General features: G+C 42.0%; 1 protein-coding gene across 2 annotated transcripts in view; it reads left to right on the forward strand.

Annotated features, from left to right (window-relative positions):
* The window catches only part of cfdp1 (craniofacial development protein 1), a 39994-nt gene that overhangs the window by 17595 nt on the left and 5375 nt on the right, over positions 1-17024 (forward strand). For both annotated transcript variants that reach the window (XR_013504345.1, XM_078282989.1), the window contains exon 6: positions 14193-14351. Coding sequence is in view for 1 of the 2 variants with exons in the window: in XM_078282989.1 (XP_078139115.1) it covers positions 14193-14351 (159 nt within the window). In the remaining variant the exon portion in view is untranslated. The remainder of the gene's footprint in view (positions 1-14192; positions 14352-17024) is intronic.

The following is a 17024-nucleotide window of genomic DNA, read 5'->3' on the forward strand; positions in this document are numbered from 1 at the left end:
CGCTATAGTCTCTCCTTTGGCATTGGGGAGGAAGAGAGAGCAAGGGAGGGAGGGGGAGAGAGAAAGAGAGCAACATCCTCACTACAAGTAGAAGAAGAATCAAAAGAACCGAATCAAAAGGAAAAGGAAAGATCTGGACAGTGGTGTATAAGAGAGCTTCAATCTCTATCTTGTCTTTATTGCAGTGACCAACAAGCTAATGGTGTCACCACCTTCAGGAACCACTTCCTATAAAAACTACTGTTTTCCATTAAATGTTGTGGTAGAGATTAGTATCTATGGAAGCAGTTTGTCTTGTTCGAGTCCATCAGCTTCACTAACTGGACTTTGTGTTGTTTGGCTTCTCTCCTTGTCTGGCTTCTTTTACTCTGTCTCCCTTGTCTTTTCCCCTCTCTGCCTTGTTCCGGCTTAATTTAGCATGCATATACTCTGCTGTGTGTGTGTGCGTGCATGGGTGTGTAGGTTTTTGAAGGCCAATAGCAGTATTTTTGGACATTTCGCGCCGAAATTCAGTATTTAAATTCAGCTGTTTTCATCCCAAATAATTCCAAAAACTTCCAATTCGTTGAAAGCCAGACTAATGAAATAGTTATAGGTGTGTTAGCAGCTCCTTAAGGCAGAGTGAGGCATGTTTCACTGCAGGTTTTACAGACTGTTGAGTAAAATCCTCTGCACCACTGGAATGATTTCTCTGGTCAGACATCTGATAGAAAAATAATAATAACTAGAAAAGGCTAAATTTTCTAAAGAAAATTTAAGTGTGCTTGCCGCCCTTGCAATGCCCCTGCCCTTAGACTTGGCGTTCACTAGTTTTGCTAAGCGGTGCAGCATTGCAATTGTTAGCATTTCGCTCCGTAAATCCGTAAACCAATTGTATTTTGTCCAAACTGTGTCTGATCACAAAGAGTTTTAATAATAATGTCCTAAAATATTTTTTTTATTTCCTCTATTTAAACAGGCAAGTCCCATTGAGATCGAGATCTTGTTTGCAAGACAGACCTGTGTGTAACACTGGCCCCTTTTGAATTTGACAGACTAGACTCAGTAAATAGAACCAGTTGCGTTCAAAGGCACTGGGATACTTTTCTCATCACGCCACAACAACATGTTTGGTATCGAACGAAACTACAGATTCCCAGCTTTCCAAGGACCCTAAACGCACCACAATCCTAGAGCTAAACTTCGCCGACTTTGGAGCTATCTTACGCCCGCTTCCCAGTGAGCTAGCATAACATGGCTGGTACCTACGTATTCATCTGGATGTCTAGTTTCCATTAATAAAAAAAGCTCCGTTCTAGCTTAAAAACTGAGCTCGTGAGAAGCTCCGTTAAGCGTCGGCCGACGCGCAGAAACCACCATACTCTGTGTGTGTACCTTAGCTTCAGTTAGCTTCAGCTACTGTGTGTGAGAAACCAGCTAACGCACCTCCCGATCTCGCAGCGCGGTCCGTCTGTCCCAAATGCATCAAGCCAGCTGGTAAACGGCCCCTCTGTCCTAAATGCATCAAGCCAGCCGGTAAAAAACTCCGCAGTAGACTTTTAATATACAGAATAAAAGTCCAAATACATCCATACTGATCTGATTCTACCTTAGCTTCAGTTAGCTTCAGCTACCGTGCGGAGAAACAAGATGGCGGACAAAACGAAACTTAAATAGGACAAAACGAAACTTAAATTTCTGGCTCTGTGATCCTATAATTGAGTCCACATGGTTCTCATTATTTTACAATGGGTGTGTATTGCGTCTAAAATGGCAAAATTGGCATTTAATCATTAATATCTCAAAGAGCTTATGATGGATCTCTTAGAAAAGTAATAGCACACGATTCCTCAATGAGCCGCATGTTTTGATGTCTCACATGTCTATGTACTGTAAAAACTGTAGGAGGAGAAGCGTGCCCAACTTTGGCGGAATAATAATAACTAGAAAAGGCTAAATTTTCTAAAGAAAATTTAAAGTGTGCTTGCCGCCCTTGCAATGCCCCTGCCCTTAGACTTGCCGTTCACTAGTTTTGCTAAGCGGTGCAGCATTGCAATTGTTAGCATTTGGCTCCGTAAATCCATAAACCAATTGTATTTTGTCCAAACTGTGCCTGATCACAAAGAGTTTAAATAATAATGTCCTAAAATATTTTTTTAATTTCCTTTAAGTAAACAGGTAAGTCCCATTGAGATCGAGATCTTGTTTGCAAGACAGACCTGTGTACACAACTACAAGAAAACAAAACAACAAACAAAATAAGTTATTTCCAGACCATCCACATGCAGACAAAATAAGAAAGTCTACTAAGAAAAACAAGAGCAATCCCTATAAAATGCATCACCCAGCAGCACCCTAATCAAGCACTGATAAAAAGTGTTGCTTATATAATCTGCATCCTACTACTCATGTTAAGCATTGCTTATTTCTAAAAAAAAAAGAAACCCAGTTTAAATTTTACTTTCTTAGTCAGTTCATTGACATGGGTTTAAAAGACAATTTTTCATCTAACCAGATACCTAGGTAATTGTAACACTGGCCCCTTTTGAATTTGACAGACTAGACTCAGTAAACAGAGCCAGTTGCGTTCAAAGGCACTGGGATACTTTTCTCATCACGCCACAACAACATGTTTGGTATCGAACGAAAATAAAGATTCCCAGCTTTCCAAGGACCTAAAACGCATCACAATTCTAGAGCTAAACCTCACCGACTTTGGAGCTATCTTACGCCCGCTTCCCAGCGAGCTAGCGTAACATGGCTGGTACCTACGTATTCGTCTGGATGTCTAGTTTCCGTTAATAAAAAAAGCTCCGCTCTAGCTTAAAAACTGAGCGCGTGAGAAGCTCCGTTAAGCGTCGGCCGACGCGCAGAAACCAGCATACTCTGTGTGTGTACCTTAGCTTCAGTTAGCTTCAGCTACTGTGTGTGAGAAACCAGCTAACGTCCCTCTCGATATCCGTCTGCCCCAAATGCATCAAGCCAGCCATTAAAAACTCTGCACTAGACTTTTAATCTACAGAATAATAGGCCAAATACATCCATACTGATCTGATTCTACCTTAGCTTCAGTTAGCTTCAGCTACTGTGTGAGAAACCAGCTAACGTACCTCCCAAATGCATCAAGCCAGCTTCTAAAAACTCCGCTGTAGTCCAAATATATCCATACTGATCTCCGTTTCAGCGCGTTCCGTCCTCTCTTCCTCATCCTCTCGGCCGCATTGATTCTCCCGGTCCATGCCCCGATCGCACTTGGGGCCCATCGGTGCCGAAAAACGCCGTTCGGCGGCCAGCCGCTGACGCATCGGCGTCAGCAGTGGCGCCGAAATGTCGGCCGGACGACCGGGAACACATCGGCATCCAGCTATCGGCACTGGCCGGCACCGTGTCCCCGGGAAGCTCCGTGAAGCGAAAAACGCCGTTCGGCGGCCAGCCGCTGACGCATCAGCGTCAGCAGTGGCGCCGAAATGTCGGCCGGACGACCAGGAACACATCGGCGCCCAGCTATCGGCACTGGCCGGCACCATGTCCCCGGGAAGCTCCGTGAAGCGTCGGCCACCATACTCTGTGTGTGTAGCTTAGCTTCAGTTAGCTTCAGCTACTGCGTGCTAACGTACCTTCGATCTCCGCAGCGCGATTCCATCTGTCCCAAATGCATCAAGCCAGCCGTTAAACGGCCCCTCTGTCCTAAATGCATCAAGCCAGCCGGTAAAAAACTCCGCAGTAGACTTTTAATATACAGAACAAAAGTCCAAATACATTCATACTGATCTGATTCTACCTTAGCTTCAGTTAGCTTCAGCTACTGTGTGCTAACGCACCTCCCGATCTCGCAGCGCGGTCCGTCTGTCCCAAATGCATTGAGCCAGCCATTAAAAACTCTGCACTAGACTTTTAATATACAGAATAAAAGTCCAAATACATCCATACTGATCTGATTCTACCTTAGCTTCAGCTACTGGGTGGGAGCCTCCCGATCTCCGCGGAGAAACAAGGACAAAACCAAACTTCAATTTCTGGCTCTGTGATCCTGTGATTGAGTCCACACGGTTCTCAGGTTCTCATCCTTTTACAATGTCCCAAATGCATCAAGCCAGCCCATCTGGGGAACTCATGGTCTCTGTCGCCATCTGCTGGCTGTGTCGAAGCACTGACATGAATGAGCTCGACCATTTCATTTGTATAGCCTAGTAAGCTCATGCTACTGTTGCTTGCTAGTTAGCTTCAGCTACTGCGTGCTAACGTACCTGCCGATCTCCGCAGCGCGATTCCATCTGTCCCAAATGCATCAAGCCAGCTGGTAAACGGCCCCTCTGTCCTAAATGCATCAAGCCAGCCGGTAAAAAACTCCGCAGTAGACTTTTAATATACAGAATAAAAGTCCAAATACATCCATACTGATCTGATTCTACCTTAGCTTCAGTTAGCTTCAGCTACCGTGCGGAGAAACAAGATGGCGGACAAAACGAAACTTAAACAGGACAAAACGAAACTTAAATTTCTGGCTCTGTGATCCTAAAATTGAGTCCACATGGTTCTCATTATTTTACAATGGGTGTGTATTGCGTCTAAAATGGCAAAATTGGCATTTAATCATTAATATCTCAAAGAGCTTATGAGGGATCTCTTAGAAAAAAAAAAAAGTAATAAAGTAGAAAAAAAGTAAAAAAGTAGAAAAAGTAATAGCACACGATTCCTCAATGAGCCGCACGTTTTGATGTCTCACATGTCTATGTACTGTAAAAACTGTAGGAGGAGTAGCGTGCCAAACTCTTTGGTGGAAAAATAATAATAACTAGAAAAGGCTAAATTTTCTAAAGAAAATTTAAAGTGTGCTTGCCACCCTTGCAATGCCCCTGCCCTTAGACTTGGCGTTCACTAGTTTTGCTAAGCGGTGCAGCATTGCAATTGTTAGCATTTCGCTCCGTAAATCCGTAAACCAATTGTATTTTGTCCAAACTGTGCCTGATCACAAAGAGTTTAAATAATAATGTCCTAAAATATTTTTTTCATTTCCTTTATTTAAACAGGTAAGTCCCGTTGAGATCGACATCTTGTTTGCAAGACAGACCTGTGTACACAACTACAAGAAAACAAAACAACAAACAAAATAAGTTATTTCCAGACCATCCACATGCAGACAAAATAAGAAAGTCTACTAAGAAAAACAAGAGCAATCCCTATAAAATGCATCACCCAGCAGCACCCTAATCAAGCACTGATAAAAAGTGTTGCTTATACAATCTGCATCCTACTACTCATGTTAAGGCATTGCTTATTTCTAAAAAAAAAAAGAAACCCAGTTTAAATTTTACTTTCTTAGTCAGTTCATTGACATGGGTTTAAAAGACAATTTTTCATCTAACCAGATACCTAGGTAATTGTAACACTGGCCCCTTTTGAATTTGACAGACTAGACTCAGTAAACAGAGCCAGTTGCGTTCAAAGGCACTGGGATACTTTTCTCATCACGCCACAACAACATGTTTGGTATCGAACGGAACTAAAGATTCCCAGCTTTCCAAGGACCTAAAACGCATCACAATTCTAGAGCTAAACCTCGCTGACTTTGGAGCTATCTTGCGCCCGCTTCCCAGCGAGCTAGCATAACATGGCTGGTACCTACGTATTCGTCTGGATGTCTAGTTTCCGATAATAAAAAAAGCTCCGCTCTAGCTTAAAAACTGAGCGCGTGAGAAGCTCCGTTAAGCGTGTGTGTGTAGCTTAACTTCAGTTACCTTAGCTACTGTTAGCTTAGCTACCATCCACATGCAGACAAAATAAGAAAGTCTACTGTGTGTGAGAAACCAGCTAACTTCCCTCTCGATCTCCGTCTGTCCCACATGACTCAAGCCAGCCATTAGAAAACTCTGCACTAGACTTTTAATCTACAGAATAATAGGCCAAATACATCCATACTGATCTGATTCTATCTTAGCTTCAGTTAGCTTCAACTACTGTGTGAGAAACCAGCTAACTTACCTCTAAAATGCATCAAGCCAGCTTCTAAAAACTCCTCTGTAGTCCAAATATATCCATACTAATCTCCGTTTCAGCGCGTTCCGTCTCCTCTCTCCGCTGCTGTTTTGTCCTCTCTTCCTCACCCTCTCGGCCGCATTGATTCTCCCGGTCCATGCCCCGATCGCACTTGGGGCCCATCGGTGCCGAAAAACAACGTTCGGCGGGCATGCGCTGACGCATTGGCGTCAGCAGTGGCGCCGAAATGTCGGCCGGACGACCGGGAACACATCGGCGCCCAGCTATCGCCACTGGCCGGCACCGTGTCCCCGGGAAGCTGCGTGAAGCGTCGGCCACCATACTCTGTGTGGGTAGCTAACTTCAGTTAGCTTAGCTACTGCGTGCTAACATACCTTGCGATCTCTGCAGCACGATTCCTTCTGTCCCAAATGCATCAATCAAGCCGGTAATCGGCCCGTCTGTCCCAAATGCATCAAGCCAGCCGGTTTAATATACAGAATAAAAGTCCAAATACATCCATACTGATCTGATTCTATCTTAGCTTCAGCTACTGGGTGGGAGCCAAAACCAAACTTCAATTTCTGGCTCTGTGATCCTGTGATTGAGTCCACACGGTTCTCAGGTTCTCATCCTTTTACAATGTCCCAAATGCATCAAGCTAGCCTATGTGGGGAACTCATGGTCTCTGTCGCCATCTGCTGGCTGTGTCGAAGCACTGACATGAATGAGCTCGATCATTTCATTTGTATAGCCTGGTAAGCTCATGCTACTGTTGCTTGCTAGTTAGCTTCAGCTACTGCGTGCTAACGTACCTGCCGATCTCCGCAGCGCGATTCCATCTGTCCCAAATGCATCAAGCCAGCCGGTAAACGGCCCCTCTGTCCTAAATGCATCAAGCCAGCCGGTAAAAAACTCCGCAGTAGACTTTTAATATACAGAATAAAAGTCCAAATACATCCATACTGATCTGATTCTACCTTAGCTTCAGTTAGCTTCAGCTACTGTGCGGAGAAACAAGATGGCGGACAAAACGAAACTTAAATAGGACAAAACGAAAGTTAAATTTCTGGCTCTGTGATCCTAAAATTGAGTCCACATGGTTCTCATTATTTTACAATGGGTGTGTATTGCGTCTAAAATGGCAAAATTGGCATTTAATCATTAATATCTCAAAGAGCTTATGATGGATCTCTTAGAAAAGTAATAGCACACGATTCCACAATGAGCCGCATGTTTTGATGTCTCACATGTCTATGTACTGTAAAAACTGTAGGATAATAAGTATGCAAGATAATAATAGTGTGCTTTGCTTGCAGCAAGCACACTAATAATAATAAGTATGTGAGATAATAAGAGTGTGCTTTGCCTACGGCAAGCACACTAATAATAATAAGTATGTGAGATAATAAGAGTGTGCTTTGCCTACGGCAAGCACACTAATAAGTATGCAAGATAATAAGAGTGTGCTTTGCTTGCAGCAAGCACACTAATAATAAGTATGTGAGATAATAAGAGTGTGCTCTGCCTACGGCAAGCACACTAATAATAAGTATGCAAGATAATAAGAGTGTGCTTTGCTTGCAGCAAGCACACTAATAATAAGTATGCAAGATAATAAGAGTGTGCTTTGCCTGCAGCAAGCACACTAATAAGTATGTGAGATATAAGAGTGTGCTCTGCCTACGGCAAGCACACTAATAAGTATGTGAGATAATAAGAGTGTGCTCTGCCTACGGCAAGCACACTAATAAGTATGTGAGATAATAAGAGTGTGCTCTGCCTATGGCAAGCACACTAATAATAATAATAATAAGAGTGTGCTCTGCCTACGGCAAGCACACTAATAAGTATGCAAGATAATAAGAGTGTGCTTTGCTTGCAGCAAGCACACTAATAATAAGTATGCAAGATACTAAGAGTGTGCTTTGCTTGCAGCAAGCACACTAATAAGTATGTGAGATAATAAGAGTGTGCTCTGCCTACGGCAAGCACACTAATAATAAGTATGTGAGATAATAAGAGTGTGCTTAGCCTACGGCAAGCACACTAATAATAATAAGTATGCAAGATAATAAGAGTGTGCTCTGCCTACGGCAAGCACACTAATAAGTATGCAAGATAGTAAGAGTGTGCTCTGCCTACGGCAAGCACACTAATAATAAGTATGCAAGATAGTAAGAGTGTGCTCTGCCTACGGCAAGCACACTAATAATGAAACATTGACTAGCTGTGATCAGGAAGGAATCTCCATCATATCAGAGTTGGACCACACTGATTGGACCAGATCTGATTTTTAATTTAAAATTTTTTTTAAAAAAAAGGCCAATACATAGGAATATATGCCCCTTGTTCTTCACAACTAATGACTTCGGAAAGGACAAGCCTGGATTTGAACCTACAATCTTCCACATGAGAGGCTGATGCTTTACCTACTGAGCCAAACTCCTGTTACAGGCTTACTGAGGAGAAACTAACTAAAGGGAGAAGTATTGTGATACTGCAGCCTATGATTAACAGCGTAAACCACTTTATACAACTTTGTAGTGCTCTGCATTAACGAATAAATCAATACTAAACCACATGGGCCAGCAACTGCTGCTACAATGCTCTCTTATAGGTTGAAACTTCTGGTAAGATTAGAGTGAGCTAACTTAAAGCAGTGGAATGCAATAGGAATGAGCAATTAAATAGTCAAAGATGTTTCCTGCATAAAAAATAGGGTATCTTAATACAAATTCCAAATATTCAATTATTATTATTATTTATTTATTTTCAATTTTTATTTTTTTTAATCATGTTTAGGTTATAAACCATATACAAACCATATGTAAACAGAATGCAGCAGAGTCCATAGAAGTTAGAATGTCATCCTACTATAGAATGAGGAACTCTCTAGATTTGTAGTTGACTGCTCCCCACACCATGAGCCGACTCTGGACCATCTTAACAAATGGGAACCTCTTGTCAGCAGCACTGATTCTCACCTGATGCAGTTCCTCTCATTCCTCCTGGAGGAGGAACTTGGTGAAAAGCACATCTATGCTTCCTCATCAGTGAGTTTTACATTTATGGCTGCCTGCGCTCCACACCATGGCCCTACTCAAGATCATCTTGATGAATGGGAGCCAATCGTCAAAGCTGATTCTAAACTGATGCTGTTCCTCCAGGACTTGGAGGAGGAGGAAGAACAATGTCCTTTTACCATCAAGAGGGAAACTCTTGTGCTCAGATTGAGGCCGCTGCTGAAAGCTCTGTCACTGTCCTGCATCAACCTGAATGTTGTGAGGGAACAAAAGTCACTGTCCTCTCTGCTGGACCTGACAATATCTCCACCTCAGAGGAGGTTCTCCTCGTCTCTCTTGCTGAAGACACCCTGATTCACCTGCTTCAGGAAGGATCAACCAACCTGCTTCAGGAGTCAGAGGCTCCAGCCATCCAGGTTGAAGTCAAGGCTCCACCAAGCCTGATCCAGGAGGTTGAAACTACGAAGGTGCCAGACAACAAGGCAGCAGCCATCCTGAACCAGGAGGATATCAGTGTATCAAGCGCAGTCCATGAGGCCAAGGACAACCAGGCTGACCTCCCTCCACCCATTCAGGAGGCTGAAGCTTCACGTTCATCCTCTCTTCTCTGTGTGTGTGAGGCTGTTGTTCACATCAAGGCGTCTAGCAGTTTGTTCCATGAGACCAAGGACACCAAGGATCTGTCCTGTCTGACCCTGGAAAAGACACTTCCACCCGTCCAGCTGGTCGAACCTACAGGACCTCAGAGCTCCACTGCCAAAGACAGCCTGTCAACAAAACCAAAGAAGAAGCGTGGCTTCTTTTCTTGGCTATCCTGTATATTCTGGAGGAAGAACAAGACATCTGCTGACAACATGGCTGCAACAGCAGAGACGCCACTCCAACAGACCTGCCAAACAGAAGATGAGCCAAAGCCCTGCTTGACTGCCCTCTCACCTGCAGTCCACTTCTGTCATCTTCCTATCCACTTTGCACAAATGAACAACTGAATCATTTTATTTGAATACATTTATTTGCACACTACTGTTACAGTGTCTTTGCTCATTTCAAACACACCTTTATTCATACAGGTATGGGTAACCTGTAGCCTGAAGTAGTGAAAGTGTAATGGAATTAGTAAATATACAGTATGTTGGCCATTAACATTATCTTTACCTCTATTACTAACAGTATAATCAATATTTATTCTAAATGTGGCTGTTTTTTCACTGAGAGATCATTTTGCTTTAAATATGCCACTTGTTTTCTGTACAAAAAAAAGAAAGAAAGAAAGAAAGAAAGAAAACATTAAATATTAATAATAATAATATATTATTATTATTATTCACTATGTTGAAGGCTGATATTTGGCTGTGAAGGACAAGTATGAAACAATAGCTTTCCATGATTTAGATTTTTCTTACAATATGTCAAAATAGCACATATAGGCTAATGGAAATAAAGCATATATATTGATAGACAAATACATAGATAATGAACTACAAATCCCAGAATGGACTGCAAGCAGGAATCTTCTGCTGTAGAGCTGTTAGTCACAAGGTAATCCTGACATCATCAAGGTTCCAGAGATGTTTTGCCATTCATATGTAGCACTCAGATTTCAAAATAGCTGGATCCACATGGTTCCACTCATTCAATTGATCAGAGGATTTACAGTGCGAGAGTAATGGATAACTAAATTGAGCTTGCATTTTGAAATTTGAGAAAAGCAAGAAAAAAATCATGGGTACAAGGCTGTGTACATAACAGCCTTAGCTCGGTAAAGGACTGATGTCTGATGATAAAGAAGCTGATTTTTCAACAAAGAGGTTGAAACATTCACAATCACTGACAACAGCAATTACATAATGGAAGGGTGGGAGGTGGTGGGTAGGGTGTGTGTGTGTGTCTGGTGACAGAAGAAATTTAATAAATACTGAAGGAGGAAGTGGGCAATCAACTTTATCTCTAACATTTGCAAAGACCCTAATAAGTTTTGGCCTAATTTTGACCCTTTTACTCCTATTTAGTCTCCTGCAGACACTTTTAGCAGAGAAAAAGAAAGAAAGACAGAATTCCAGCAAACACAATACCTAAATATCGGCCCCATATATGGGTCCAATCCTAGTCTAGACAGACGCTGGTCATGGTACACATCAACATACAAACAAACAACACTGACTAAACAGTCTGCTAGTTCCAGTATGGGCTGTTGACTTCCTTATGGTCTGGTGGGGTTGTTTAAGTGTCTATAATTGATTGAGTCTGTCTCCTCTGCATCTTAATCCCTATGGCTCTCTCTCTCTCCCCCTCCCTCCTCATGGTTGTTTCTGTTCATCATGTTCTTCAACTCTATCTCAGATTCTTTCTCTCCATTTCTTTACATATCCTGTGTTCTAGCACGAACTCCTCTCTCTCTGTTTAGTATTCAGTGTGGTGGGAACAGTGTTGGTTTCACAGCTGGCAGAGGGCTGCACGGAATCATGGGATTTATATACCATGGGTCACTCAGCAGGTGTGTGTGTGTGGAGTGAGAAAGGGTGATGGTGTCCACATGTGTCCAAAAGCACAGTTCACAGTACTTAAAGCTTCATTTTTCAACTCTGTGATTTAATGTGTGTACTTTATACTTTTCTATATACTACTATCTAATTTGTTTTTACTCAAAAGGCTGCAGACACACTACACAACTTTTAGGATGATTATATCCACAATTTGGCATCAAGTCAGCACTAGTTTGGGTTGGTTGTACAGATGATCTTGTATGTAGGACTTTAATTTCTTGTGTCCCAATTTAGTCGACATAATTTTGTCAAACGTCTTTGATTTTTATAACTCAAATTTGGACAAGTTTTGACGTCCTAAGAGTGATTAGGAGCAACCAAAGTCTACAGAAAATTTCAATCATGGTGTCTTTGAACCGCCAAGTCGTTCAGACAGTTATTCCCATGCGACCTGAATGCAGCATTGGTTCAGGGTCGTAGCAGTGCGGTGAATTAGGGGGATTGTGTGGTGTTCGAACTCAGGTAGCACATGTTCCCCAAACTCAACTGGTCCTCAAGTGTGTGTCCCATCTTTTTTGAAGTCTGTCCAGTCGTGTAGTGTAACCCCAGCCTCAATGGCTTAAATTGTCCAGGAGGAGAAACATCAGAATAACAGCAGAATTTTTTCAATTTTTTACAAAATAGTAAACAGTATGAAGGAAGAGGAAAAAGACAATTAAAAGTACCGACCTTCTAAGATTACAAGAATTGGAAAAACAAATGCATAAAGTCAGGGATCAGTAGTTTCTATTCTATTCTATTCCACTCTACTCTATCCTGTTCTCTCTCTTTTATATGTGTATAGTTTAGTTTTCCATTTTAATAGATTGTCAGTAGCCTTTTGTTTTTACCTTGATTTTGCTGGTTGCTGGGTTTTAATTTCAGGCCTCAAGGCAATAAAAATATAATATTTGAATAGGCGTGTGGACTTTTGACATCCACTGCATATGAGAGAGATAATCAATCATATATTCACTCTTACCTGCAGGCCATGTTGGCCTCAGTCAGCTTTAAAACAGCATCTCATTCACTCAATATGTGAAAGGGCAGTGAGCCTTCAACATTAACCCACCTGACTGATTGCATTTATTATTGTCCATACAATGGATGAATGACCTTGTTTGTGTGTGTGTGTGTGTGTGTGTGCGTGTGCGTGTGCGTGTGCGTGTGCGTGTGCGTGTGCGTGTGCGTGCGCGTGCGCGTGCGTGTGTCTAAAACGGGACATTGCATTAGCAGCTTGTCATACCACCCTGTCAATGGAGTGGAACACCATATAAACAGGATCGTTAATCAAAGGCTTCATGAGGTGTGTGTGTGTGTGTGTGTGTGTGTGTGTGTGTATGTATGTATGTTGAATTGCTTTGTTTATTTTTTGCCTGGGTGTGTGTTTGGTTTCTTGTATGTACCAATGAGATATTGATTTGTGTGTGCTTTTGTATGCATGTGTGTGGACATTAAAGGAAAACTCCCCCTCATGCATTCTGGAGTTACTTTGTGATGAAAAGTTGTAATTTACTTTATTTTGGTGTACCCACTTTCCCTCAACCTGCCTCGTCTACTACATTTCCCAGAATGCCTTTCGACCTCCCCCAGAGAAGTGGCGTGAACTGGTTGCTGTGAATCAAAGGTGGTCGTATGGCCATATAAATATAGCTAGCTAGACAACTACTTCATGGACTATGATTGTAGTCTTGCCCCTTGCTGAAAACACAACCTGTCTTGTAGCTGCATTGCATTCTGGTCTATTGAGGCTACTGTCAGTAGAGAAATTGGTCTCTCTCCTCTTCTACGATGGATTTCTCCCTGTATGATTGTTGAACGTCTCTTGGTGCAAAATGGCGGCTCTAGAAAGAAGCCCTCGCTCTTTGATTCTGAGGGACTGACACCAAAACCTGACGTTTACCGCTGATGTTTTACATCCTGAAACATTTTCTCATATCAAACTCCATTGTAGCTGCTGGAAATATCTGGAAGTGACGTCACCTCATCTACGATTGGCCAGCACGAATAAGAACAATACAAAATGCACCCAGAAGTGCTAGGTGCATCACCAATAGCTGTTTTTTAACAGTGTTAAAGTTCCTTACAGACTTATGTGTACTCACAACATTGGCTTTGAGCCCAGCCATGAATGTTGTTGTCTTACTCTCTCTCTCGCTCTCTTTTTTTTTTTTTTCTCCCAACTTTCTCTGTCTCTTTCCGCTGTGTCCTGTTTAACAAAGCAGAAACACCATGGAAAACGAAATTGTTGCTGAGGTGGCTGGGCCGTGTGATACTAACACACTGCAACACCTCTCTGATCTCTTACAATGCGTAATTCCATGTTTTTGCTTACTTGTAAGTGCACTGTGATGAATACATTCTCCACGGCCGGGAAGTGCTGCCTCTGCCGCTGTGTGCATTTCAGTGTTTCCGCTCCACCCATTCAAAAGTGGCACCAACTGAGTGCGCTTATTTTCGAGTTTTACCCCATCATCAGCTCAAGAAAAGCATTGTTGCACTTTTTTCTCTGATTAATTTCTTGGAACTAATGATGGGGCAAGTCAAGGGTTTTGCACTTTGTACATAGACACCTTGGTTTGAAGTGTTTTCAATGCAATGGTGGTTCATCACAGCAAGAAAACCAAATGTACGTATTACCAAACAGAACCAAAACCATAACCCCCCCCCCTCCTTCTTGTGGTTGCAGTGGCAAGCGGCCAGGCGGCATGTCCAGCATCCTGGGTCGCATGGGAGGAAAGAAACAGAAGATGAGCACGCTGGAGAAGTCCAAGATGGACTGGGACGCCTTTAAATCCGAGGAGGGCATCACCGAGGAACTGGCCATCCACAATAGAGGGAGAGAGGGGTAAGAGATCGTGTGTGTGTGTGGGTGTGTGGATGGGTGTGTGTGGGTGTGGATTGAAGCTGCCAATTAGGTTTGGGCGATATCCAAAATGTAATATAGTGATGCAGTCCTGCCAAAATATCGCGATATACAATGTTATCACAATATTATAATAATAATATTATTATAAGCCTAGAAACTTGATGATATTTGAAATTCAATACAGCAGAAAATACCACGATATTCGGGAAATATAGTGATATTCAATATTACCGAATATCAGCGCGATATTCTGGTAATAACTGGTATTTTGTGTCGATATTCAATATCTTTAAATTTGACAGATCATGAGACACTAAAGCTCTCCACTGAAACGCAGGATAATAATGATTTTTTTTTAAAATTTATATTCATATATTCATGCATACTTGTGTGGAATCTGATCAAAAATGTGAAATTGGAATCAATTCAGGTTAAGGGCTTCCCATAGTAGTGTAGTATTGATCAATTCTACAATAAATAAGTAATCAATCAAACTGCATCATATCAGTGCTGGAACACACTGATTGGCTGAAGGCCGATATTTAATAAAAGCATGATATCAGCCCTATATATCGGTCAAACTGTAGTATGTTATTTTGGTAACACTTGAACTGTGTTTGTGCATTATTGTGTGTGTGTGTGTTGGCGGGGTTAACAGTCTGAGTGTGTGGCCCAGGGTTGCCCCTGGCAACCAAACGATGATGTCATGCTTAATTAGCATCGTCAGGAGAGGGTGAAATTATTCTCCACCTTGTAATCTCGTCTCCATCCCTCCCTCCCCCTCTCTCCTCTCCTCCTCTTCTCCCCCTTCATCCCTCTCTCCATCTCCACACCCCTCTCTTTCTCCCTCTTCCCTCTATCCTTCTCTTCTGTTGGTAATTAATTTTTTTTCCTCTCTATCTCTCCTCCTCTCTCTTTCCCTCTCTCCCCTCCTCTCCCACACAAAGACTCATACACGCACAAGAACATATTTATGGGCGTATGGTTTATAGTATACTACATACAGTATACTATGAATTTATTATGTATTGTCCTCTGTTAGGCTGAAATTAAATAATCAACTCTCCACCCCTCCATTTTCTCTCTCTCTTTTATTCCTGGACTTATTTTCCTTCAGTCTTCTATCCCATCTGCTCTCTTAGTCATTCTATATTTACAATTCACTTCATTTACACAGCAGCCATATTTGATTTGCCTCATTTTCAGGGATGGAAGCCCTACCTGGAAAACAGTGAAGCAGATGGAAATGGAGACAAACTCAATCAATGCTTGGACAAATATAAATAAATCTATCTTTTATATGGTGGAGATATGAGCAAAGCTGGAGAAAATGGCAACTGGATTGATCTATGATGCTAGCTACTGTTAGTCATCTACTTCATGTTGTTTATCTGCAAATGAAACCAGGTCTAATTCTTACCAACTGTCGACATTAACAGTCTTTATCATCACGTCAAATTCTGTTAGCTGTTGTCTGTTAGCTAGCGCTATGTGACTAACTAGTTGTCCACTACAACTGCAAATTTCATCCAGTTAAACCTGCATTAAGCGATATCAGACCTTATAGCCAATCCTGAAACTAACGTGTTCTATGTGGAGATTTCATTGAGACATAATGATATAAACCAATATCCACACAGCAGCCAGCTGTGTTGCTGTTTTCACCTCTTTTCTAAAGCTAGTTGTCAAATTCCTCTCTGGAACAAAGCTCCCCCTGACCTATTCAGTAGCTTTTCATTCTTTTAAAACTAGCTTGTCTCCTCCCTCGCTGTTTAAAAGCGGCGCTCACCCCCTCCCATTCCTGAAAATTTTCTCATTATGGCAGAATCGATGAAGTGAGCAAGCGAACTTAGTAAACTTGCTACCTACCTTCAGTGGGAGAAAGTTCTGGCAAAGTGAGCCTGGTAACCGGCAACACTTCTCCGTAGGTACGGTTAGCTTAGCTATTAGCCTTTATGCACGGTGCTTTGCAATGTTTGTCCTTGGATGGCCTCCATGGCCGCAGTGCAGTTGGCGAGTGGCTTTGCTGTGAGCTTGTTTACAAATGTGTTGCAGTTTCTGTCGCCCTCTAGTGGTCAGAAAATTTTGCTTATTGCAGCTTTAAATATTAAGGAATAGTTCAACCTGGAATAAAAAGTTAGTCATTGTCTACTCGCCCCCATGTCAGTTGAAACGCCACTGAAGTTGGTAGGATCACCAAACACACAGCAAGTTAGCCCCCATAGTTCCATCTCAGCCTTCTTCTAAACTATTGACGTTAATGGGGCCATCTTTTTTAGAGCTCCAAAAAAAAGCATAAAATGTCCAACAAATTTCTCCAAACAGCTTGTGCACTCTACCAGAGCACTGTCTGAGGAAAATCTAGTAGATAATGAGGTAAATATTGGACTGTGGACCCACAGTGCAATCGTTTGGCTACAAAACACTTTGCATTATGCAGCACGAGCTGTTTGGAGAAAATAAATTGACATTTTATGCTATTTTTGGAGCTGTAAAAACATGTTTCCATGGAACTACGAGGCTACCTCGCTGCGTCTGGTGGTCCCACCAACTTCAATGGAGGTTCAACAGACATGGGATGAGTAGATAATGACTGAATTTTTATTGAAATGAAACAATAATTTTACCTGAAATGCTTTAACTGTATTCAAG

The sequence above is a fragment of the Centroberyx gerrardi genome, chromosome 4 (assembly GCF_048128805.1).
Source record: "Centroberyx gerrardi isolate f3 chromosome 4, fCenGer3.hap1.cur.20231027, whole genome shotgun sequence".
Classification (NCBI taxonomy): Eukaryota; Metazoa; Chordata; class Actinopteri; order Beryciformes; family Berycidae; genus Centroberyx; species Centroberyx gerrardi.